The sequence below is a fragment of the Macaca nemestrina genome, chromosome 7, assembly GCF_043159975.1.
Source record: "Macaca nemestrina isolate mMacNem1 chromosome 7, mMacNem.hap1, whole genome shotgun sequence".
Classification (NCBI taxonomy): Eukaryota; Metazoa; Chordata; class Mammalia; order Primates; family Cercopithecidae; genus Macaca; species Macaca nemestrina.
The window spans coordinates 159,351,205-159,376,714 of record NC_092131.1 but is presented as its reverse complement, the minus strand read 5'-3'; the positions used below and the strand labels follow the sequence as shown (position 1 = coordinate 159,376,714).

The 25,510-nt window shown below is 40.8% G+C and overlaps 1 protein-coding gene across 9 annotated transcripts in view; it reads left to right on the top strand.

Moving 5' to 3' along the window:
• Positions 1 to 25,510, top strand: part of LOC105491574 (StAR related lipid transfer domain containing 9) — a 155,966-nt gene that overhangs the window by 70,001 nt on the left and 60,455 nt on the right. For all 9 annotated transcript variants that reach the window (XR_011606126.1, XM_071067015.1, XM_011758108.3 and 6 more), the window contains 6 exons: positions 11,031 to 11,100; positions 12,540 to 12,612; positions 21,753 to 21,820; positions 23,787 to 23,884; positions 24,277 to 24,486; positions 24,674 to 24,771. Coding sequence is in view for 8 of the 9 variants with exons in the window: in XM_071067015.1 (XP_070923116.1) it covers positions 11,031 to 11,100; positions 12,540 to 12,612; positions 21,753 to 21,820; positions 23,787 to 23,884; positions 24,277 to 24,486; positions 24,674 to 24,771 (617 nt within the window). In the remaining variant the exon portion in view is untranslated. The remainder of the gene's footprint in view (positions 1 to 11,030; positions 11,101 to 12,539; positions 12,613 to 21,752; positions 21,821 to 23,786; positions 23,885 to 24,276; positions 24,487 to 24,673; positions 24,772 to 25,510) is intronic.

The window sequence follows — 25,510 nt, the reverse complement described above, 5'->3', positions numbered from 1 at the left end:
GTAGGATTTGATGTGTTTCCTAATCAAGTACTGATGTTTGGTGCTTGGTACCATCTGTCTTATATCATTAAGGTAGATCCTGCTATTAAGTAGCAATAGTTGGGTTCTTTTATGGGCGAAGTTTTTACCCTTCCAGGCCACTTATAAGAGTTAATATATGGCCCAGGTGCAATGGCTTATGCCTGTAATCCCAACACTTTGGGAGGCTGAGGTGGGTGAATTGCTGGAGGTCAGGAGTTCAAGACCAGCTTGGCCAACATGGTGAAACCTTGTCTCTACTAAAAATACAAAAGATTAGCTGGGTGTGGTGGTGCATACCTGTAATCCCAGCTACTCAGGAGGCTGAGGCAGGAGAATCGCTTAAACCCAGGAGGCAGAGGTTGCAATGAGTCGAGATTGCGCAACTGCACTCCAGCCTGTGCGACAGAGCGAGACTCCATCTCAAAACAAAACAAAACAAAGTAATATATACATTTTATGTTCCTATAGCAGTATGCTAGTTTATTTTTTATTTATTTTTTTAGCCACAAGGTCTTATTCTGTAGCCCAAGCTGGAATGCAGTGATGCAGTCATAGCTCCCTGCAACCTGAACTCCTGGGCTCAAGTAATCCTTCCGCCCCAGTCTCCCAGGTAGCTAGGGCTACAGGCGTGCACCTAGGCAGCTAATTTTTAAATTTGCTGTAGAGATGGGATCTCACTGTGTTGCCCAGGCTGGTCTTGAACTCCTGGCCTCAAGTGATCCTCCCACCTCAGCTTCCTAAAGTGCTAGGATTATAGATGTGAGCCAGCGCGCCCGGCTGTAGTGTGCTAATTTAAATCCTGATAAGGAGCAGGACATGAACAATCAAGAGCCGCTGTTCTCTGGTCAGGGCATGGCAAATGGATGATACAATAGGTATGCCAGTGACTGATTCTGCTACCTGTGTCTTTTCCCAAATGTTCAATCATAAATGGCAGCTTAGAAACAACAACAAAAATACCATTTCCTTTGCTAGGAACCAGTTTAAGTTTGCTCTGTAAAACTCTGTGGGTATACATATCTGTGTAAAGCAATACTTTCAAGGCAGACCATGAGTCAATGCAGCAGTATCAAACTTCTTATCTTAAAAGTCCGTGTGGGCTGGGTACGGTGGCTCACGCCTGTAATCCCAACACTTTGGGAGGCTTAGGCGGTCGGATCACGAGGTCAGGAGATTGAGACCATCCTGGCCAACATGGTGAAACCCTGTCTCTACTAAAAATACAAAAAATTAGCCGGGCATGGTGGCACATACCTGTAGTCCCAGCTACCCGGGAGGCTGAGGCAGGAGAATTGCTTGAACCCGGGAGGCGGAGGTTGCAGTGAGCTGAGATCCCTCAGCTGCATGCACTCCAGCCTGGTGACAGAGCAAGACTCCGTCTCAAAAAAAAAGTGTGTATGTATGTGTGGGAGGAGTAACCAGAGGAGAACTCAGACATAGTTCAGGTATCCGCATTATACAGAAAACAGTGACATCTGGAGAAAGTTAAAGGTTGTTCCAAAGTCACACAGCTAGAGTTGGAACAGAATTGAAACTGGGAAACTGTCACTGGACTGGAAGAGAGGAGTGGAACAGAATCCTGAACATCAAGAGCCTGAAGGGAGGCCTAGGAGTCTAGATTATTTGATTGGCATAGTGCCTGCAACCCAGAAAATATGATTCTTGCAAGGTCATACAGCTTGGGTCATATGTCCAACGTCAATGACAGGATCAGGACTCAAATCTCAGGGTTTATGGTGCAAAGTTCAGGACACTTTTGAATACCTTTATGGAGTGAACCCTTGAGGGGAGGGAGGTAAGAAATGCTAAATTCTAAACCAGTGAAAAATCTCTTAGATTCTGTGTCACAAGTTTCTTGAACCACTGTGGACATTCTTAAACCTTTACAAATACAGGTGGACATTTCTTAGTGAAGGAGCCATGAGCTGAAATGGTATAGAACCCGCCTTGGAAGCTAGGACCCTGAGTAGTCACACTGAACTATGTTATTCCCATCACCACCCTCTGATGAGATCTTAGTAAACTTTTTTAAAAAAATGTTTTCTTTCTATATATATATCTTATCTATCTGCCCGTCCATCTGTCTTAAGGCTCATCCATTCTGTGAATATAACTTTAAAGTGGAAAGTGGTTTCTGGCTTGAAACTAATTCTACAGAAATTTATTGAGTACCTACAAGATGCCTATAGTATTCCGGGTGCCATGGGAAATATGAAAATATAAGCCCTTAAAGAACTTGCAGTTCCAGTTCAGAATTGTGAGATGGACCTTGATAGCTACCTAAATCCAAAGAAAGGAAAGGAGTAGCCTTTCCATTAGAAAGTTTATTAATTAGATGAGAGATTAAGTTGAAATCTGAAATGCACAATGGCCTGCCCAAAGCACACGTAAGAGGCCAGTGGTTATAGGATCTAAACTGATACCTAAGTGAGACAAAGACAGTACTGTATTTTCACTGTGGTCTTTATTTTAATGTAAAGGTACAGGTGCAAACCAAGAGGTAGGTAGTTGGAACTTGAGAAAAATTCTGTATTTCCTATATACTCAATCTGTAAGTCACAGGAGTTTCCCCCCAACCCCAACCATTTAGTTCTTGTGCCATTTTTTTCTTGCCTTTCTGCGTAAACTAGGACCTCTAGTACAATAGTAAATAAAAGTGGTGACAGTCTTGTTCTCAGAGAAAAGCTTCACCATTTTACCATTAAGTAATATATTTGCAATAGTGATTATTTTTAAGAGATATTCTATATGCTTCTCGAACTGTGGTGAAGGCCCAGTTTTTTTTATGGTGGTGTTTTGTTTTTGGATCAGAGTCTCATGCTGTCACCCAGGCTAGAGTGCAGTGGCACGATTGTGACTCACTGCAGCCTCAAACTCCTGGACTCAGGCAGTCCTCCTATCTCAGCCTCCAAAGTAGCTGATACTACAGACATGTGCCATCGTGCCAGCTAACTGTTTTTTATTTTTTCTTTTAGAAATGGGGTCTTGCTATGTTGCCCAGGCTAGAAGAACCAGTTTTTTTTTTTTTTTTTTTTTTTTAATTCCAATCTTTGGCATACTAATACATTTATAAAATAAAATAAGGATGAATTACTAGAAAAATGAATGAAAGCAATGTCTTAATTACAAGCCCCGAATCTTCTTTACTAGATTCAACAGATATAAAATTACTTCATCAAAGTTACCCTTGTATTGTTTTTGATTTTGTTTTTTACTCTGTCACCCAGGCTGGAGTGCAGTGGTAGGATCTCGGCTCACTGCAACCTCCGCCTCCTAGTTCAAGCAATTCTGCTGCCCCAGCCTCCTGAGTAGCTGGGATTACAGGCACGCACCACCATGCCTGGCTAATTTTTGTATTTTTAGTAGAGATGGGTCAGGCTGGTCTCGAACTCCTGACCTCAGGTAATATACCCACCTTGGCCTCCCAAAGTGCTGGGATTACAGGCATGAGCCACTGCACCTGGCCCCTCATTTTTTTGTTTTGTTTTGTTTTGTTTTTTTAAACAGAGTCTCCCTCTGTCACCAGGCTGGAGTGCAGTGGTGCGATCTTGGGTCACTGCAACCTCCGCCTCCTGGGTTCAAGCGATTCTCCTGCCTCAGCCTCCTGAGTAGCTGGGACTACAGATGTGCACTACCGCACCCAGCTAACTTTTGTCTTTTTAGTAGAGGTGAGGTTTCACCATGTTGGCCAAGATGGTGTCAAACTCCTGACCTCGTGATCCGCCTGCCTTGGCCTCCTCTTTTTTAGTGTATTTATTTAGAGTTATAAATTTCCCTGTAAGCGTGACTTTAGCTGTATTCCACCAGTTTTACTGTGTAGTGTTTTCATCATTAATCAGTTTAAAAAATATATAATTTCCAATATGATTTCTTTTGACCCATGAGTTTAGAAGTGAGTTTCTTTATTTTTTAACACTCAGGGATTTTCTAGTTGTATTTTTGTTATAGGTATCTAGTTTAATAGTATTGAGTTCAAAAAACATGCTCCATATAATTTCACCTAAAACAACATGTATGCAGACATGCTTTGGATATATTGCAAGTTTGATTCCAGGCCACCACAATAAAGTGAGTATCACAATAAAGCAAAAATCAAAATAAAAACACAAATGTTTTCGTTTCCCAATGTATATGAAAGTTATATTTATGCTATATTTTATTAAGTACAAAGTAGCATTATGTATTAAAAGTGTACATACCTCAATTTAAAAATACTTTATTGCTAAAAAATGCTAGTGGTTACCTGAGCCTTCAGTGAGTCATAATCTCTTTGCTGGTGCAGGATTCTTCCTTAGTGATGATGGCTGCTGACTGATCAGGATACTGATTGCTGAAGGTTTGGATGGCTGTGGCAATTTCTTAAAACAACTTATGGAGTTTGTTACATAATTGACTCTTCCTTTCATGAAAAATTTTTCTGTAGTGTGAAATACTGTTTGATAGCATTTTACTCACAGTAGAACTTATTTCAGAGTTGGAGTCAGTCCTCTCAAATCCTGACACTTCTTTATCAACTAAGTTTATGTAATATTCTGTTTCTTTTTTTTGTCATTTCAACAATATTCACAGCATCTTCACCAGGAGTAGCTTCCATCTCAAGAAACCACTTTCTCTTCTCATCCGTAGGAAGCAACCCCTCCTGCATTCACATTTGATCCTGAGATTGTGGCAATTCAGTCACATCTTCAGGCTCCTCTTCTCATTCTGCTTCTCTTGATAGTTCCACCACTCTGGAATTACTTCCTCCACCAAAGTCTTTAACCCTTTAAAGTCATTCGTGAGGGTTGGAACCAACTTCTTCCAAGCCCCTCAATGTTGATATTTTGAGCTCCTCTCATGAGTCATGAATGTCCTTAATGCCATCTGGAATGGTGAATTCTTTCCAGAAAATTTCCAGTAGACTTTGCCCAGATCCATCAGAGGAATCACTGACAGCTATAGGTTTATGAAATGTATTTCTTAAATTATCAAAGTCGAAAGGACTCCTTGGTCCATGGGCCATAGAACAGATGTTATGTTAGCAAGCATGAAAACAACATTAGCCTTCTTGTATGTCTCCAAGAGAGCCCTTGGGTGACCAGGAACACTATCAATGAGCAGTAATATTTTGAAAATAATCTTTTTTCTGAGCAGTAGTTCTCAACAGTGGGCTTACTGTAAGCAGATATGCTGTCATCCAGGCTTTATGGTTCCATTTATAGGGCACAGGCAGAGTAGATTTAGCATGAATCTTAAGGGCCCTAGGATTTTTTTTTTTTTTTTTTTTTTTTTTTTTGAGAGGGAGGGTCTTGCTCTATCACCCCAACTGGAGTGCAGTGGCGTGATCACAGCTCACTGCAGCCTCAACTTCCCAGGCTCATGTGATTCATTTTCCCACCCATGCGCTACCATAGCTGGCTAATTTTTTGTGTATTTTGTGGAGACAGGGTTTCACCATGTTGCCCAGGCTGGTCTTGAACTCGTGGGCTCAAGAGATCCACCTGCCTTGGCCTCCCAAAGTTCTGGGATTACAGCTGTGAGCCACCACGCCCAGCCTGGCCTTGGGATTTTCAGAGTGATAATGGCTTCAATTTAAAGTCACCAGCGGCCGAGCGTGGTGGCTCATGCCTGTAATGCCAGCACTTTGGGAGGTTGAGGTGGGTGGATCACCTGAGATCAGGAGTTCGAGACCAGCCTGGCCAACATGGTGAAACCCCCATATCTACTAAGAATGCAAAAATTAGCCAGATGTGGTGGCATGCACCTGTAATTCCAGCTACTCAGGAGGCTAAGGTAGGAGAATCACTTGAACCCTGGAGGCAGAGGTTGCAGTGAGCTGAGATTGTGCCACTGCACTCCAGCCTGGTCAACAAGAGTGAAACTCCATCTCAAATAATAATAATAATAATAAAATTCACCAGCTACATTAGCCCCTAACAGGATAATCAGCGTGTCCTTTGAAGCTTTGAAACCAGACGTTGGCCGCTTCTTTCTAGCTCTGAAAATCCTAGATGACACCTTTTTCCTGTAGAAGCCTGATTTGTCTACATTGAAATTCTGTTGTTTAGGGTAGCTACCTTCGTTATCTTAGCTTTAGCTGTATCTTTTGGATAACTCGTTACAGCTTCTCCGTCAGCACTTGCTTCACTTTGCACTTTCATGTTACTGAGAAGCTTATTTCCTTAAACCTCTTGAACCAACCTCTGCCAGCTCCAACTTTTCTTTTTTTTTTTTTTTTTTTTTTTTTTTGAGACGGAGTCTTGCTCTGTCACCCAGGCTGGAGTGCAGTGGCCGGATCTCAGCTCACTGCAAGCTCCGCCTCCCAGGTTTACGCCATTCTCCTGCCTCAGCCTCCCGAGTAGCTGGGACTACAGGTGCCCGCCACCTCGCCCGGCTAGTTTTTTTGTATTTTTTAGTAGAGACGGGGTTTCACCGTGTTAGCCGGGATGGTCTCTCGATCTCCTGACCTCGTGATCCGCCCGTCTCGGCCTCCCAAAGTGCTGGGATTACAGGCTTGAGCCACCGCGCCCGGCCAGCTCCAACTTTTCTTCTGCAGCTTCCTCACTTCTCTCAGCCTTCATAGCATTGAAGGGAATCAGGGCTTTGCTCTGGATTAGTCTCTGGCTTAGGAGAATGTTGTGATGGTTTGATCTTCTAACCATACTGTAAAAACTTTCTTCATATCATCAAGAAGACTGTTTTGTTTTCTTATCATTCATGTATTCAAGGAGTAGCACTTTTAATTTCCTTCAAGAACTTTTCCTTTGCATTCACAGCCTGGCCAACTGTTGGGCACAAGAGGCCTAGCTTTCAGCCTTTCTTGGCTTTCAACATGCCTTCCTTGCTAAACTTTAGCGTTTCTAGCTTTTGATTTAAAATGAGAGACTCTTTCTTTCACTTGGACACTTAAAGGCCATTGTAGGATTATTAATTGGCCTAATTTCAATATTGTTGTGTCTCAGGGAATAAGGAGGCCTGAGTAGAGCGAGAAGGGTAGGGGAAAGGTTGGTTGGTGGAGCAGTCAGAACATATACATTTATCAATTAAGTTCGCTTTTCTATACGGGCAAGGTTCTTGGTGTACCAACATAATTATAATAGTAACATCAAAGATTACTGATCACAGATCATCATAACAGATATAATAATAGGAATAATAATAATGAAAAAATTTGAAATATGTATAGCACGGTTTGATTTGTAGCCTAGCACACTGGCCAGTTTGTGTAAATTTTCTGTGTGTGCTTGAAGAGCGAGTATATTACACAATTGTTGGGCATGGTGTTTATATATTACTATTTATCAGGTTTGATACTTGTTCAAATCATCTGCGCCCGTATTGATTCTATTTTTCCACTTGTTTTAACAGATACTAAGAAAGGCAAGTTAAACTTTCCTGCTATGAGTATGGATGCCTTTTTCTCCTTTTAATTCTGCCAATTTTTGTTTTATGTATTTTGAGGCTTTATTATTACATGCATACAAAATTAGAATTGTTAAAACTTCCTGGTTCGTTGAACCCTTTTTTCATTGTGAAGGATTTTTATCTCTAGTAATGCTTTTACTTTAAAGTCTACTTTGTCAGGCATTAACTAAGCTAGCTTTCTTTGGGTTAGTGTTTGTATTTTTATCTTCTTTTCTATTTTTACTTTCAGTTTTCTTTATATATTTCAGATGTGTTTTTTATTTTAAAAAATTTTCCTTTTGCTTTGTTTCATCACAATTTTGGTCTTTTAATTTGATATTGTGGTCTGCTTATATTTAATGTAGTCACTAATTTTATTTGGGTTTAAATCTGTTATTTTGTGTTTTCTCTTTACCTTTCCTGTTTTATGTTCCTTTTTCTTTACTTTGTCTTTTGGTTTGATAGCTTTAAAAAATCATTCCATATTTCTTCTCCACTAGCTTATTATTTACACATTGTCTTACTATTTTGGCGGTCACTCCAGAGATTACAACATAGACCACTGACTTATCAAAGTCTAATATTTACTGATTGTTCTGCTTCTTCCCAGACAATAAACCTTATAAGACTTGAACTCAGTTTGTCCTTTCTTAAATGCCATTTTTATGGCTCTTAATTTTTAAAGAATATCCTACCTTTTATCTCCGAGTTCCTTCTACTTCAAGAATAATCTCATTTTCCCTCTAGTGTAGATCTGCTATTGACAAGTTCTATTTTGGCTTGTTTGTTTGTTTCAGATAGAGTCTTGCTCTGTCACCCAGGTTGGAGTGCAGTGGTGCGATCTCGGCTCACTGCAACCTCCACCTCCTGGGTTCGGGCACTTCTGCTGTGTCAGCTTCCCGAGTAGCTGGGATTACAGGTGCCTGCTACCACGCCCGGCTAATTTTTGTACTTTTAGTAGAGACAGGGTTTCACCATGTTGGCCAGGCTGATCTTGAACTCCTAACCTAAAGTAATCCACCAGCCTCGGCCTCCCAAAGTGCTGGGATTACAGGCATGAGCCACAACGCCTGGACTGCTTTTCTTATTATTGAAGGTAAAGTTCACTGAGTATAGAATTTTTAATTAATGGTTATTTTCTTTTAGTCGTTAAACATTATACCATTGTCTTCTGTTTTCCACTATTTTTGCTGAGAAGTCTTCCCTTAGTCTAATTTTTTCAATATTTTTCCTTTAGTCTTTGAACAGTTTATTATGATCTACTTAGGGTTAGATGCGGGATTTTAAAAAATCATGCTGGAGGTTTTGAATCTGTGCTTTTGTATCTTTGTATCAGTTTTGGAAAGTTCTTAACCATTACCTTTCCTTTTCCTCCCCACCTTCCCTCCACTACCATTATCGCTTATAATATTCCTTCTATCCCATTCTTTTGGGACTCTAATTACAAGTATGTTAGGCCTATTCTCTGTATATTCTGCGAGTCTTACCGTTTCTTCTATATTTAATTAATTAATTAGACATGTAGTCTTGCTAATGTTGCCAGACTGGTTTTGGACTCCTGGGCTCAAGGGACCCTCCTGTCTCAGCCTCTCAAGTAGCTGAGATTATAGGTGTGCGCTACCATACCTAGCCTCCATTTTTTTTTTTTTTTTTTTTTGAGATGGAGTCTTGCTCTGTCACCCAGGTTGGAGTGCAATGGCGCAATCTCGTCTCATTGCAACCTCCACCTCCCGGGTTCAAGTGATTCACCTACCTCGGTCTCCCAAGTAGCTGGGATTACAGTCACGTGCCACCACCCCCAGCTGATTTTTGTATTTTCATTAGAGATGGGGTTTCACCATGTTGGTCAGGCTGGTCTTGAACTCCTGACCTTGTGATCTGCCCACCTCAGCCTCCCAAAGTGTTGGGATTACAGACGTGAGCCACTGCACCCGGCTGCCTCCATATTTTTAATCTTTTGTCTCTCTGTGCTAAATTTTGAGTATGTTTCTGATCTGTCTTCTTGCTCACTCATTCTTTCTTCAGCTATGTCTAACCTGCTATTAAACTTTATATTGAGTTTTTATTTTCACTTACAGTATTATTTCTCAGATATCCATTTTATTATTTCATTATAGTTTCCAAGTTTACAGTCTTCTTTCAGCTCCTTGAAAATAGTAAGCAGAGTTACTTTTTTTTTGAAACGAAGTTCTGCTCTTATTGTCCAGGCTGGAGTGCGATGGTGAAATCTCGGCTCACTGCAGCCCTGCCTCCTGGGTCCAAGTGATTCTCCTGCCCCAGGCTCCTGAGTAGCTTGGCCTATAGGCTCCTGCCACCACATCCGGCTAATTTTTTTGTTTTTTTGGTAGAGGTGGGGTTTCACCATCTTTGCCAGGCTGGTCTTGGAACTCCTGACCTCATGATCTACCTGCCTCGGGCTCCCAAAGTGCTGGGATTACAGGCATGAGCCACCGAGCCTGCCCTCCCACCCCCACACTTTTTTTATTTTGAGACAGAATTTCGCTCTTGTTACCCACGCTAGAGTGCAGTGGCGCGACCTCCACTCTCCACAACCTCCGCCTCCCAGGTTCAAGGGATTCTCCTGCCTCAGCCTCCCAAGTAGCTGGGATTACAGGCCTGTGCCACCACGCCCAGCTAATTTTGCATTTTTAGCAGAGACAGTGTTTCTCCATGTTCTCCAGGCTGGTCTCAAACCCCTGACCTCAGGTCTGCCCGCCTCAGCCTCCCAAAGTGCTAGGATCACAGGCATGAGTCACAGCACCCAGCCTTCAGAGTTACTTTTAGATTGACCTGGTAGCCTCAGTATCTGGGTCTTTCTTGGATTGCTTTCTATTGACTATTATTTTTGTTGGTTTCATTTATGTTACTTTGTTATTTTCGGTGTAATTGTATTTACTAATAAGCCCATGAAGTTACTTTGTTTTTGAATCTCTAATACAGAGATGCTCTAGAACAGTTGGGAAGGCCTTTGGGACTTGGTTAGTAACCAGCCATGAAGATTTACTTTCATACCCGTAGGCTCCTCTTCACCTATCTAAAGCCTCCCCATTCTATAGTGGCTAAATTTAAGTCTCACTTCTGTAGAGCCTGCCCTGACGACGCCTCTGATCTCATCGTGTATCATCTTTCCAACTTCTGTGGCACTTGGCCATATTGTCTTGTATAGTGTAACTTACCATGATTGTAAACTGTGGGAGGACAGAGACAAGTGTACTGTGTATTTTGTATGCCAAACCGAGTCTGCCACCTTGTGGGGAAAACAACACTGGCCTACCTCAGGGACTTCGTGAGGGCCAAATGAGGTAATATATGAGAACAGTTCTTATAACCTATATAGCAGAATTGTAAGGAATTATAGTTGTTGTTAGCATATGGTCTATATGAATTATAGACCGTAATCTCTGTGAGAGCAGAGACCTGTATTCCTAGAGCCTATCATATACCTGACAAGAGGTTTCCAATAAATATTTCTTGATTTAATTTATTATCTGAATGAATTTGGCCAGATTCCCTCATTTTTGTCTATTAAATAATATGAAATAGGAATGATAAAGACTTACAAGAAAAGGTTAAACTTTACCAAAAATTTCATTTAATTTCTTTTTTCTGTTTTACAAATCCGATAGGTTTATCTCAACATGTAGTTACCAATTACAAGCAAGTAATCCAACTCTTGGAGGAGGGAATTGCAAACAGGTAACAGGTTTGTTTGTTTCTATCATTCTTTTATCCTCACACTCCTATCCTGTGTTCCCATTTCCCTTTGGGGAGTGTATAATGACACTTAAAATTGTCTCTGTGTAGAGGTGTTCACAACCAGGAGGCTCTTTCCAGAACAGTAGTGTTCCCAGGTTAAGGGGTGGTGACTAAGATTTAGTCTCTTCTCACTAGTAATTAAGCTGGAATCTGTTCTGGACATAGTAATATTAGGCAGTAAGCCCAAGGAAGTTACTCTACTTTGTTTAGAGCTTCTAAATTTGGAAGAAAAGATTCTTACCTGCATTGTCCTCTCCTCAGGTTTGATAGATATAAGGACAAATATAGTGTAAAAGTTTCAGAAAACCTTTTTTTTTTTCTAGTTTTGCATACTTGTAGCCCCCTGAAAGACTGTTTTGAATCTGCTATGAATAACCAGGTGCTGTAGATTCCCCTAAAAGCTATTGTAAATTGTAATAACATGCCGTTTGTAAGTTACTATGAAATACCTAGAATATTACTAGTAAATGTCCCTAAAAAAGGCTTTTTTCCCTGGGGTAAAAAAGTCTATAGAGCCTTCTATTTATCCTGTTAATAGCAGGACCAAGTTAATTGAACATAAAGGAAGAAATTTATATTTAACATTCTCCTGAGCTTCATGGAACTCTCCTGGAGACACTTGCTTCTGGTCTTCAGGATACCCTGAGCTCCGTGATTTTTCAGTGTCAAATTTGAATCATGAGACTAGCCTCTAGATTTTGGCCCTTTTCTTCAATTCTCCAGATCATCTGAGAACAGAACACGGTGAGATGCTCTTAGATAAAGGAAAACCTCTCCTGACTTTGAAGGTTAACACTGTAATGGATTTCTAAGGGAGATATGAATTCTACCTGGCTTAAGCATGATATTGATGTGATTTGAGATCTCATTTCCAAGATCTTTCTGACACTGTAGAATTAATATTTGATTAATAGAATTTGATTAAACACAGAATATTAATTCAAAACTTACCTTCTCTGTCTTTGAGGTACCTTCTCAGCAAGCTCTCTACATCCACTTGTCTTATTAAAATGAGTCTAAGAATAAAATAAAATAAAATGAAAGAATAAAATAAAATAAAATGGGTCTATCTTGGTCATGTTCTTCCAGGTTGATGACGTGCTAGTCTTCATTTCTCTTTACACTCGAATTTTTGCTTCTATTGCTTAAAAAAAAGTTTCAGTGTATTTTAGTATGAAGCTGCACTCCGTTTTATTCTCAGATAGCACCTAGCGTGCTGCTTCTGCCCTCTTTGGACTATTCCTCTTTACGAAACTGAACTAAATATGATTCTCATCTGTGAATCTCAGCACTAACATTTATTGTATTCCCTATAGATCCTTAAGAATCCACCACGTGTGAACAATCCTCGTCCTAACAGTTTTTCCTTGTATACACAGAATCACAGCAGCCACCCATGTTCATGAGGCCAGCAGCAGATCCCATGCCATTTTCACTATCCACTACACGCAGGTTGGTAACCCCTTATGTTTGGTGAGATTTCTTCCTCTCCTTGTACCTTTAAACCACTTTCTTGTCTTCCTTCCTATTTCTGTTTGTTTGTTTTTGATACAGGGCCTCACTCTGTTGCCCTGACTGGAGTGCAGTGGTGTAATCTCGGTTCACCACAACCTGTGCCTCCCAGGCTCAAGTGATTCTCCTGCCTCAGCCTCCCAAGTAGCTGGGATTATAGGCACGCGCCACCATGCCCAGCAAAATTTTTTTGTATTTTTAGTAGAGATGGGATTTCACCATGTTGGCCAGACTGATCTCAAACTCCTGACCTCAAATTATCCACCTGACTCGGCCTGCCTAAGTGCTGGAATTACAGATGTGAGCCACCGCCCCCGGCCCTATTTCTTTTCCTTTTCTCCTACTCTCACATTTATAGGTCCTCTGATAGAACCTAATATTATAAACTGGATTTACACACAATCCATTAAGCTGTACACCCAGAATGGGTAGAAGCATTTTATAAAGACTAATCAAAATATCTTCTGCTTGTATTTATTTTTAACATTTTACAATACTTTCACATCTGTGTGATCAGTGTGGACATTTAAAACAAAAGGTTGAAAAGAAAATAAGCATTAAAATGAAATATTAGAAGATTCACTTCCATTATGATGGAATGAGGAGGTCAAGTCATATCCCCAGAAAGCAACTATAAAGCTGGACAAAATCCTTTCTGTGGTCTGAAAATAGATTAAAGGAATGTAACAAAGTGAGAAGCACCACACCCAAAATAAAACAATGACCAAAAACTTCCTAAATTTGTGAAAATCATTTAGAGATCTAAGAAGCTCAAAGGACTCCAAGTAAAATAAACACAAAGAGATCCACACCTAGACACATCATATTTAAACTGTTGAAAGACAAAGAGAACATGTTAAAAACAGCTAGCGAAAAGTGACTCATACAGGAGAACAATTACATGATGAATGGCTGACTTCTCATCAGAAGCATTGAACCCTAGAGGGCAGGGTGCTGAGAGAATGTAAAAAACTGTCAATAAGAACATTCCCAGAGTCGGGGGGGGGGGGGGAAAGGTAGAATTTATTGGCAGCAGACTTACCTGACAAGAAAACTAAATGAAATCTTCTAGGCTGAAAGAAAGTGATATTAGAAAGTATCTTAAATCTATAGGAGACAATGAAATATCTGGGAATGGTAAATGTGTGAGTAAATATAAAAAAACCTACATTCTTTCTCATTTCTTCTCCTAACGTCAATAAAAGAATGAGATTATGTAAAACCATAATTATAACAATGCATTTTTGTACATTGTCATATATGAAAATAACAGCACAAGGGAAGTGAAATATATATTTAAGTAGAGTTTCTATATTTTACAGGAATTAAGTTAGTATTACTTTGAAGTAGATCATAAAGATATGTATTGTAATCTGGAGAGCAACTACTAAGAAAATAGCTCAAAAACATAATTTTAAAAATCAGCATTTCTTCTGCCACCTCTGAGCAAAAAAAAACCCAACAGAAATTAAAATGTTACATATTAATAAAAATACTTAACAGTTAAAGGCAGTGAAGGAAGAGCAGGAACAAAGGAGATATGAGACACAGAAAAAAGAAAAATCAGACATGGATGGTTCTGAGCACATCAATAATTAAATGCATTAAGTGTGAATCGCCTAAGGTACAAATTTTCAAATTGCATAAAAGCAAGACCCAACTATATGCTGTCTATAAGAAACACACCTTAGAACCACAGACACGGGTTGAAAGTAAAAGGATGGGAAAAGATATACCATAAAAATAGTAACCATAAGTCCTAGCCAGAGTAATGAGACAAGAGAAAGAAATAAAGGGCATCGGCCGGGCGCGGTGGCTCAAGCCTGTAATCCCAGCACTTTGGGAGGCCGAGACGGGTGGATCACGAGGTCAGGAGATTGAGACCATCCTGGCGAACACCGTGAAACCGCATCTCTACTAAAACATACAAAAAACTAGCCGGGCGAGGTGGCGGGCGCCTGTAGTCCCAGCTACTCGGGAGGCTGAGGCAGGAGAATGGCGTGAACCCGGGAGGCGGAGCTTGCAGTGAGCTGAGATCCGGCCACTGTACTCTAGCCCGGGCTACAGAGCGAGACTCCGTCTCAAAAAAAAAAAAAAAAAAGAAATAAAGGGCATCCAGATCAGTAAAGAGGAAGTCAAACTTGCTATTTGCTGACAACATGATTGTGTATCTAGAAAACTCTAAAGATTTATCCAAAGAGCTCCTGGAGCTGGTAAATGAATTCAGCGAAGTTTCAAGATACAAAATTAATGCACATAAATCAGTAGCCCTGCTGTATACCAGCAGCAAGCAAGCTGAGAATCAAATCAAGAACTCAACATTTTTTACAATAGCTGCAAAAAAAAAAAAAAACAAAAAAAACACTTAGGAATATATTTAACCAAGGAGGTGACAGACCTCTACAAGGAGAACTACAAAACATTGCTGAAAGAAATCATAGATGACACAAACAAATGGAAACATATCTGTGCTCATGGATGGATAGAATCAGTATTGTGAAAATGACCATACTGCCTAAAGCAGTCTACAAATTCAATGCAATCCCCATCAAAATACCACCATCGTTCTTCACAGAACTAGAAAAGACAGTCCCAAAATTCATATGGAACCAAAAAAGAGCCCACATAGTCAAAGCAAGATTAAGCAAAAAGAACAAATCTGGGCCAGGCACAGTGGCTCATGCCTGTAATCCCAGCACTTTGGGAGGCCAAGGCAGGTGGATCACTTGAGGTCAGGAGTTTGAGACCAGCCTGGCCAACATGGTGAAAGCCCCCTCTACTAAAAATAGAAAAAATTAGCTGGGCGTGATGGTGGGCACCTGTAATCCCAGCTACTCGGGTGGCTGAGGCAGGAGAATCTATTGAACCTGGTAGGCAGAGGCTGCAGTGAGCCGAGATCACGCCGCTGCACTCCAGCCTGGGCAACAGAATGAGATTTCATCTCAAAAACGACAAAACCAAATCTGGATGCATTACATTACCCAACTTCAAAGTATACTAGAAGGCCAATAGTTACCAAAAACAGCATGGTACTGGGACAAAAACAGACATAGAGACCAATGGAACAGAACAGAAAATGCAGAAATAAAGCCAAATACTTACAGTCAACTAATCTTCGACAAAGCAAACAAAAATGTAAAGTAGGGAAAGGACACCCTGTTCAACAAATGTTGCTGGGATAATTGGCAAGCCACATGTAGGGGAATGACATTGGATCCTCATCTCTCACATTATACAAAAATCAACTCAAGATGGATCAAAGACTTAAAAGACCTAAAACCATAAAAATTCTAGAAGATAACATTGGAAAAATCCTTGTAGACATTGGCTTAGGCAAAGACTTCATGAGCAAGAATCCAAAAGCAAATGCAACAAAAACAAAGATAAATAGATGGGACTTAAATAAAACAAAAATCTTTTGCACAGCAAAAGAAGTAATCAGCAGAGTAAACAGCCCACAGAATGGGAGAAAATCTTTGCAATCTATGCATCCTACAAAGGACTAATATCCAGAATCTACAAGGAACTCCAACAGCAAGAAAAAAACAGTCCCATCAAAAAGTGGGCTAAGGACATGAATAAACAGTTCTCAAAAGAAGATACACAAATGGTAACAAACATAGGGGAAAAAAAAGCTCAACATCACTGATTATCAGGGAAATGCAAATCAAAACCACAATACAATACCACCTTACTCCTGCAAGAATGGCCATGATCAAAAAAGAGGCTGGGTCGGTGGCTCATGCCTGTAATCCCAGCACTTGGGAGGCTGAGCCAGGTGGATCACCTGAGGTCAGGTGTTCGAGACTAGCCTGGCCAACGTGGTGAAATGCTGTATCTACTAAAAATACAAAAATTAGCTGTGTGTGGTGTCACGCTCCTGTAGTCCCAGCTACTCATGAGGCTGAGGCCAGAGAATTGCTTGAACCTGGGAGGCAGAGGTTGCAGTGAGACAAGATCACGCCACTGCACTCCAGCCATCTTAAAAAAAAAAAAAAAAAAAAAAAAAAAAAAAAAAAAAAAATTGGCGTGAATATGGTGAAAAGGGAATGCTTTTACACTGTTGGTGGGAATATAAACTAGTACCACCGTTATGGGCAACTGTGTGGAGATTCCTTAAAGAACTACAAGTAGATTTACCCAGAGGAAAAGAAGTCGTTATATGAAAAAGATACTTTCACATGCATGTGTTAGCAGCACAATTCACATCTGCAAAGATATAGAACCAGCCCAAATGTCCATCAGTCAATCAGTGGATAAAGAAAATGTGGTAGCCGGGCGCGGTGGCTCAAGCCTGTAATCCCAGCACTTTGGGAGGCCGAGACGGGCGGATCACGAGGTCAGGAGATCGAGACCATCCTGGCTAACATGGTGAAACCCCGTCTCTACTAAAAATACAAAAAACTAGCCGGGCGAGGTGGCGGGCACCTGTAGTCCCAGCTACTTGGGAGGCCTGAGGCAGGAGAATGGCGTAAACCCGGGAGACGGAGCTTGCAGTGAGCTGAGATCCGGCCACTGCACTCCAGCCCGGGCTACAGAGCAAGACTCCGTCTCAAAAACAAAAAGAAAAAAGAAAATGTGGTATATGTATACTGTGGAATACTACTCAGCCATAAGAAGGCACGAAATAATGGCATTTGCAGCAACCTGGATGGAATTGGAGACCATTATTCTAAGTTAAGTACCTCAGGAATGGAAAACCAAACATATTTTCTCACTCATAAGTGGGAGCTAAGCTATGAGGACACAAAGGCATAGAATGATACAAAAGCATAAGGACACAACGGCATAAGAATAAGAATGGACTCTGGGGACTTGTGGGAAAGGGGGGTAAGGGATAAAAGACTACACCTTAGGTACAAGGTACACTGTTTGAGTGATGGGTGCACCAAAATCTCAGAAATCACCACTAAATAATTTATTCATGTAACCAGACACCATCTCTTCCTCCAAAACCTATTGAAAAATTTTAAAAAGTAAGCATAAGAGAACTGGAGTGGTATTTTAATGTCAGGCAAAAAAATAGGTTTTAAGGCTGGGCGTGGTGGCTCAAGCCTGTAATCCCAGCCCTTTGGGAAGCTGAGGTGGATGGATCGCCTGAGGTCAGGAGTTTGAGACCAGCCTGGCCAACATGGTGAAACCCCTTTACTACTAAAAATACAAAAAAAAAAAAAAAAAAAAATTAGCCAAGCATGTGGTCCCAGCTACTTGGAAGGCTGAGGCAGGAGAATCACTTGAATCTAGGAGGCAGAAGTTGCAGTGAGCTGAGATCGCACCATCGCACTCCAGCCTGGGCGACAAGAGCGAGATTCTGTCTTAAAAAAAAAAAAAAAAAAAAAATGGTTTTAAGACAAATACTAGAGACAGGAATATTTCATAATGACAAAGGGTCAGTCAGTACATTGAAGAAATATAACATTTATAAATGTATGCACTCTGAACAACCAAACCTCAAAATACATGAAAAAACTGATGGAATTGAAAGATTAAAATAGACAGTTCAATAATGGTTGGATATTTTGGTACCTAATTTCCAGTAGTAGGTAGATAACCAAACAGAAATCAGTGAGGAAATAGAAGATTTGAGCAACATTATCAAACTATGTGACCTAACTGACATTTTCAGAACACTTCATTCAACATCACAGAATACACATATTTTCAAGTGCACATGGAGCATTCTCTGAGATAAACCCTATGCTTCCTAAAGCTAAAGTAACCAAGATAGTGTGGTGGTAGAGTTAAGATAAATAGATTACGGGAACAGAATAGAGTCCAAAATAGACTCATACATATATAGGCAACTGATTTTTAATAAAGTTGCAAAGGCGATTCAGTGGAGAAAATATCTTTTCAGCAAGTGATGGGAGACCAGTTGGATGTCTACATGAAAAAAAACTTTGATCTATATTTTGCACTTTATCGAAAAGTTAATTGAATCATAGATCTAAGTGGGAAACCTGAAACTATTAAACTTTAGAAGATAACTTAAACCGAACGTTTGTGATTTTTGATTAGGCAAAGGTTTTATAGATATGGCACTGAAAACACAAATTGAACAAAAGTACAAATTGAAATTTGAAATTTGAAGTTAATCAAAATTTCAAACTTTTGCACTTTTATAATTTTTTTTTGAGACAGGGTCACACTCTGTCACCCAGGCTAGGGTACAGTGGCACAATCATGGCTCACTGCAGCCTCAACCTCCTGGGCTCAAGCGATCCTCCCACCTCAGCCTCCGAAGTAGCTGGGACTTACATGTGTGTGTGTGTGTGTGTACACTTACAGTGTACAAAATCACTTTTTTATTTTTATTTTTTGTAGAGACAAGATCTTGTTATATTGCCCAGGCTGGTCTTAAATCCCTAGGCTCAAGTGATCCTCCTGCCTCAGCCTCCCAGAATGCTGCGATTACAGGCATGACCCACCATGCCTGGCCTTTTGCACTTTTTTTTTTTTTAAATAATGATACTGAGTCTTGCTCTGTCTCCCAGGTTGGAGCACAGTGGCATGATCTTGACTTATTGCAACCTCCACCTCCCGGATTCAAGTAATTCTCCTGCCTCAGCCACCTAAGTAGCTGGGATTACAGGCACGCATTACCATGCCTGGCTAATTTTTGTATTTTTAGTAGAGATGGGGTTTCACCATGTTGGCCAGGCTGGTCTCGAACTCCTGACCTCAAGCAATCCAGCTTGCCTCTGCCTCCCAAAGTCCTGGGATTACAGGCATAAACCACCGTGCCTGGCCCCTTTTTTCTCTCTTAAAGACACTGTTAGGAGAATAAAAAGAAATGCAGGCCAAGTACAGTAGTTCATGCCTGTAATCCCACAACTTTGCGAGGCCGAGGCGGGTGGATCACTTGAGGTCAGGAGTTTGAGACCAGCCTGGCTAAGATGGTGAAAACCGTGTCTCTACTAAAAATACAAAAATTAGCCAGGCTTGGTGGCATGCACCTGTAATCCCAGCTACTTGGGAGGCTGAGGAGGAGAATTGCTTGAACCCAACAGGTGGAGGTTGCAGTGAGCTGAGATCGTGCCATTGCACCCCAGCTGGTTGAAAGAGCAAGTCTCCCTCTCAAAAAAAAAAAAGAAAAAGCAACAGATAGGTAGAACTTTGCTAAACATACATCCAATGAAAGAATTATATCCAGAATATATGAAGAACTCTAAACACCATAAGAAAACAACTCAAAACAATGGCAAAAATTTTGAACTGACATTTCACTAAACAAAATATGCTAGTGACAATTAAGTACTTGCAAAAATTCTCAACATCCTTATTCATTAGGGAAACACAAATTAGAACCAAACGAGATACCACTACCCACCTTTTAACATGGCTAAAATGCTAAGTATCAGCAAGTTGCGTAGGAGCAGGAGTTTTCATACACTGCTCTACTGGTGGGAATGTAAATGGTGTAACAACTTTGGAAAAGAGTTTAGCAGGTTTGTATTTTTGTGTTTTTTTTTTTTTTTTTTTTTTTTTTTTGAGATGGAGTCTCGCTGTATCACCCAGGCTGGAGTTCAGTGGCACGATCTTGGCTCACTGCAACCTCCGCCTCCCGGGTTCAAGCGATTCTCCTGCCTCAGCCTCCTGAGTAGCTGGGACTACAGGCGCCCGCCACCATGCTGGGCTAATTTTTGTATTTGTAGTAGAGACGGGGTTTCACCATGTTGGCCAGGATGGTCTCAATCTCCTGACCTCGTGATCCACCCACCTCCGCCTCCCAAAGTGCTGGAATTACAGGCATGAGTCATCGTGCCCAGCCTAGCAGTTTCTTAAAAAGTTAAATATATAACTACCATATGACCCAGCAATTCTACTCCTAGGTGTTTATCCAAGAGAAATGTCCACAAAAAGATGTACACAAATATCCATAACTGTTATTTGTAATTACCCCCAAATGGAAACAACCCACACATCTATCAAAAGGCAAATGGATAACTATGGTAATCCACACAGTGGAATAATAGCAGTAAAAATGAATAAACTATTGATGCATGCCTTAACATGGATGAATCTCAATTATGTACAGTGAAAAGAGCCAGACATTGTATGATTCTATTTATATGAAACACTCTGAAAAGGCAGACTTTCAGACATAGAAAGTTAAGTGATTGCTTCAAGCTGGGGATGGAAACAGAGATTGATTGCAAAGACTTGAGGGATTTGGGGATTATTTGAAATGTTCTAAAACTACATTCGGTTGATGATGTATAACATTAACAATTTCTGGTCGGTGCAGTGGCTCATGCCTGTAATCTCAACACTTTGGGAGGCCAAGGCAGGCAGATCACCTGAGGTCAGGAGTTTGAGACCAGCCTGGCTAACATGGTGAACCCGTGTCTCTGCTAAAAATACAAAATTAGCCGGGCCTGGTGGTGCATGCCTATAATCTCAGCTACTTGGGAGGCTGAGGCAGGAGAATCAATTAAACCTGAGAGGCAGAGGTTGCAGTGAGCTGAGATCGCGCCATTGCACTCCAGCCTGGGTAACAAGAGCAAAACTCTCTCAAAAAAAAAAAAAAAAAAAAATCCCAAAAATTAATTTCTAAAACAAAGTAACAAAATCCACATTGAATCAGGGTGGGAGTCAGAGTAGTTTCTTCTTGGGGGCTGGATGCCACTGAATAGAACTTATAGGGCAGAGTTTCTGCCGTGGCCAGGTGCTATGACTGAGGTTAGCAAGAGGCCATCAGAGGCCACCCACATGCTGTGGCTCTCTGCTAGTAAGAGTCAGAGCCCCCTGGGAGGGAGTTGAGCATTTGCGTGGTAAATTGTACTGAAATTCCTGATACCCCTGAAAGTTATGCTCAGTGAGCTTCATGGAAGTTTGCTTAGTCTGTAAGTTCTGCTGGTGTTTTTGTTTTGTTTTGTTTTTAAAGTGATGATCCAGGGCCCTATTGATTTTATCTGTCAGATATTGAGAGCTCATCTGGTTTGCATCATATTAGAATACAGATTTGTTGAGTGAATTGGATAAAAATCCAAAATATCACCTTGGTTAGAAGAACGTCTAAGGGGAAAACAATACAAATCGTTCCAAATGACAGGCTTTAAATGTGCTTTCTCCTCTAGGCAATCCTGGAGAACAACCTCCCTTCTGAAATGGCTAGCAAGATCAACCTTGTGGACCTAGCAGGCAGGTAATTAGGATTTCAAAGCTAAGGGGAATTACTCTAGTTCTTGCCTGTTTTACGGGGAATAAGCTCTTTCTTAAAAAGTTAAATATATAACTACTTTTACACATATAAAAATATATGACTACTTTTATATTTTATAAAAATATATAAAACTCCAATCTTTTTCACATTTCAGTCATCCTGAGAATATTACAAAAGAAGCTCTTCGAATGCTAGGTCAAGAAGTTATTTTCTGGGGGCTGAAAAGTTCCTGTACATCAGGGATTCTCAATCTTGGTTGCACGTTAAATCAATCACCTGAGAACCTTTTCTTTTTTGAGACAGTCTTACTCTGTTGCCCAGGCTCCAGGCCGGAGTGCAGTGGTATGATCATGGCTCATTGTAACCCTGAACTACTGGGCTCAAGTGACCCTCCTGCCTCAGCCTCTGGAGTAGCTGGGACTACAGGCACGTGACACCACATCTGGCTTTTTTTTGTAGAGACAACATCTCATTATGTTGCCCAGACTGGCCTTGTACTCCTGGCCTTGGGTGATTTATCTGCCTCAGTCTCCCCAAGTGCTGGGATTACAAGCATGAGCCACTGCACCTGTCCACCTGAGGACCTTTTAAAACTCCCCATATCTATACCTCAGATCAGATACATCAGATTATTAGTGAGATTGGTGGGAGTGCAAGCATCAGGAGATTGTTAAAGCTGCCCAGGTGATTCTAATGTATAGGAAAGATTAAAAAACCGCTGCTTTCGGTGAGGGTAACTGAATTAGTACACCTCTTTGATTTACTATTGATTTTATTTTCTCTTTATTTAATATTGATTTCTATGCAGTTTTTTTTTTAATAAAAGTTTTAGGCTGGGTGCCGTGGCTCACGCCTGTAATCCCAGCACTTTGGGAGGCCGAGGCAGGTGGATCATGAGGTCAGGAGATCGAGACCATCCTGGCTAACACGGTGAAACCCCATCTCTACTAAAAATACAAAAAAAAAATTAGCCGGGCGAGGTGGTGGGCGCCTGTAGTCCCAGGTACTCGGAAGGCTGAGGCGGGAGAATGGCGTGAACCTGGGAGGCGGAGCTTGCAGGGAGCCGAGATCGCACCACTGCACTCCAGCCTGAGCACAGAGTGAGACTCCGTCTCAAAAAAAAAAAAAAAAAAAGTTTTACTTGGTGGTGCACATCTATATTCCCAGCTATTCAGGAAGCTGAGGTGGGAGGTTCACTCGAGCCCAGGAGTTTGAGGCCAGCCTGGGCAACATAACAACATAGCTCAACCCCATCTCTAAAGAAAAGAAGTTTTAAAAATCTTGAAAGGTTGAGACGATACTGCCTTGTAGGTATTAGAAGAGAGCATGAATTATAATTACATATGTATTTAGAAAGAGTTAGTCTTGAGGGGGATAATGTGATCACAAGAAAGTGTAAGGTGAAATAAGGCAAATTTTCTTATTTTAAAACAGATAATTAATATGGTACAGTATTCCTTTAAGAGCTGAGTGCTGTTTGAAAGAAACTATTAGCCAATTGGAAGTGTGAATTTAGCATTTCCTTAATATTAATATTTCCTTTAATATTAACTTAAAAAAGAAATTCAAAACTGTTGTCAGCTAATGACACAAATCCCATAAAGCTATAAATACATGAATTTAAAACAATAAAGATAGAGAAGTGAATATACCAAAAAGTCATGCTAATATCATAATTGTAAATGAGCATTACATTTAGCATAAAGTGTTCTGACAGTCAAAAACAGAAACCTAAAGAGTTATTCAATTTTTAATTGCCTGAGAAGCAGAAAAAGTCTCGTTCATTACAAGATGGTAACAATTTTTCTGGAACTGAATTCTGAAAGGAATTTATTATGTGAGTCTTTTGCAGCATGATATACAGAATAATGGATAGTATTTTTCAACAATATTATAAAGATAATGTCTTTTTTGCTTTTGTTTTTGTTTCTCATTGACTGTGTTTTAGTGAAAGAGCAGACCCCAGTTACTGTAAGGACCGCATTACTGAAGGAGCCAATATCAACAAGTCCCTTGTGACTCTGGGAATTGTCATCTCCACCTTAGGTATTTTGCTGGTTGATACTAGGACTGGGAGGGAGACTTTGGAAAGTAACTCATGTTTTCATGTTGTCACAATAGGGTAGATACAGGGTTCCTTTTGGTAAGGTCACCTTCTGGTTTGGGGCAATAAAAATTGATATTTGTCCTTGGTTTTAGAGTAGAATGCTATCTTACTACCATCAGTTCTAAAAGAGGGGAGTCTAAAAAAATTATGTGGCTCAAACATTTCGTATCCTAAGTCTGAAGTCTTTAGGAATCCCTAAAATACCCTATTGTATGCAGAAAGGGATTAGGAAATATGATGGTTAAGTCTGTGTTCTCCAACCATTGTTTTGTTTTAATATATTTGCTTCATAATTCCTTCTTTCTTCCATTTTCTTTTTTCGTCTTTTAAGCCCAGAACTCCCAAGTTTTCAGCAGCTGCCAGAGCCTCAACAGCTCAGTCAGCAATGGTGGTGACAGTGGAATCCTTAGCTCTCCTTCTGGGACCAGCAGTGGAGGGGCACCCTCCCGAAGGCAGTCTTATATCCCATACCGAGACTCTGTGTTGACTTGGCTGCTGAAGGACAGCCTTGGAGGCAACTCTAAAACCATCATGGTTGCCAGTGAGTGGGATGCCAGAACTGGATCTGTGTTGGGACTGGTACTGTATCTCAGAGAAAGGGCCATGGCCACCCAGGTTTCTCATTTTATCAGGGGTCTTATACAGCATGGGCAGTAGTATCGAGGCAAGTGAATAAGGGCTGGGATGGATGGGCTGGCATGTTTTTAAACTTTCTCCTTCTACCTCAGCGGTGTCTCCTGCACACACTAGCTACAGTGAGACCATGAGCACACTGAGATATGCATCCAGTGCCAAAAACATTATCAACAAGCCACGAGTAAATGAGGTGAGACCTTTTCAGAAGTCCTGGTCTGGTATAGTTTACACAAAGCTCTCATTTTTTTGTTCTCTTGTTGATTTCTTTCTCTTTGTACTCCCCTCAACTTTCCAGACTTGTCCTCCAAATGATGAGGGAGTAGAATTCTTTCTTGTACTGTCATCTCCTTCTCTCCTATCTCTATTGCCCTTCATTCAGTAACCTTTTATGAATAACTTATTTTAGATACTTCTCTAAGGCCATTCCTCTTAAGGTTCCTTAGTTTACCATTACCGCTCTAAGAAAGATCATTTATTTTTTATTTTATTATTTTATTTTTAGAGACGGGGTCTCACTCTGTCACCCAGGCTGGAGTGCAGTGGTGCAATAATGGCTCACTCTAAGAAAGTTCACTTAAAAATTTGTGCTTACTGCTTTTATTTTGAATTTTTGTTGATTCATTCCTGTGTTTTTGTATTTGTTTGCCTGTTTTGAGAAGGGATCTTGCTCTGTTGCCCAGGCTGGAGTGCAGTGGCACTATTGTGGCTCACTGCAGCTTCAACCTCCAGGGCTTAAGTGATCCTCCCACCTCAGCCTCCTGAGTAGCTGGGACCACAGGTGCGTGCCACCACATTAGGCTAATTTTTTAAAAAAGTTTTTGTAGAAACAAGGTCCCACAATATTGCCCAGGCTGGTCTCGAACTCCTGGACTCAAATGATCCTCCCACCTCAGCCTCCCAAAGTGCTGGGGTTGCAGGTGTGGGCCAAG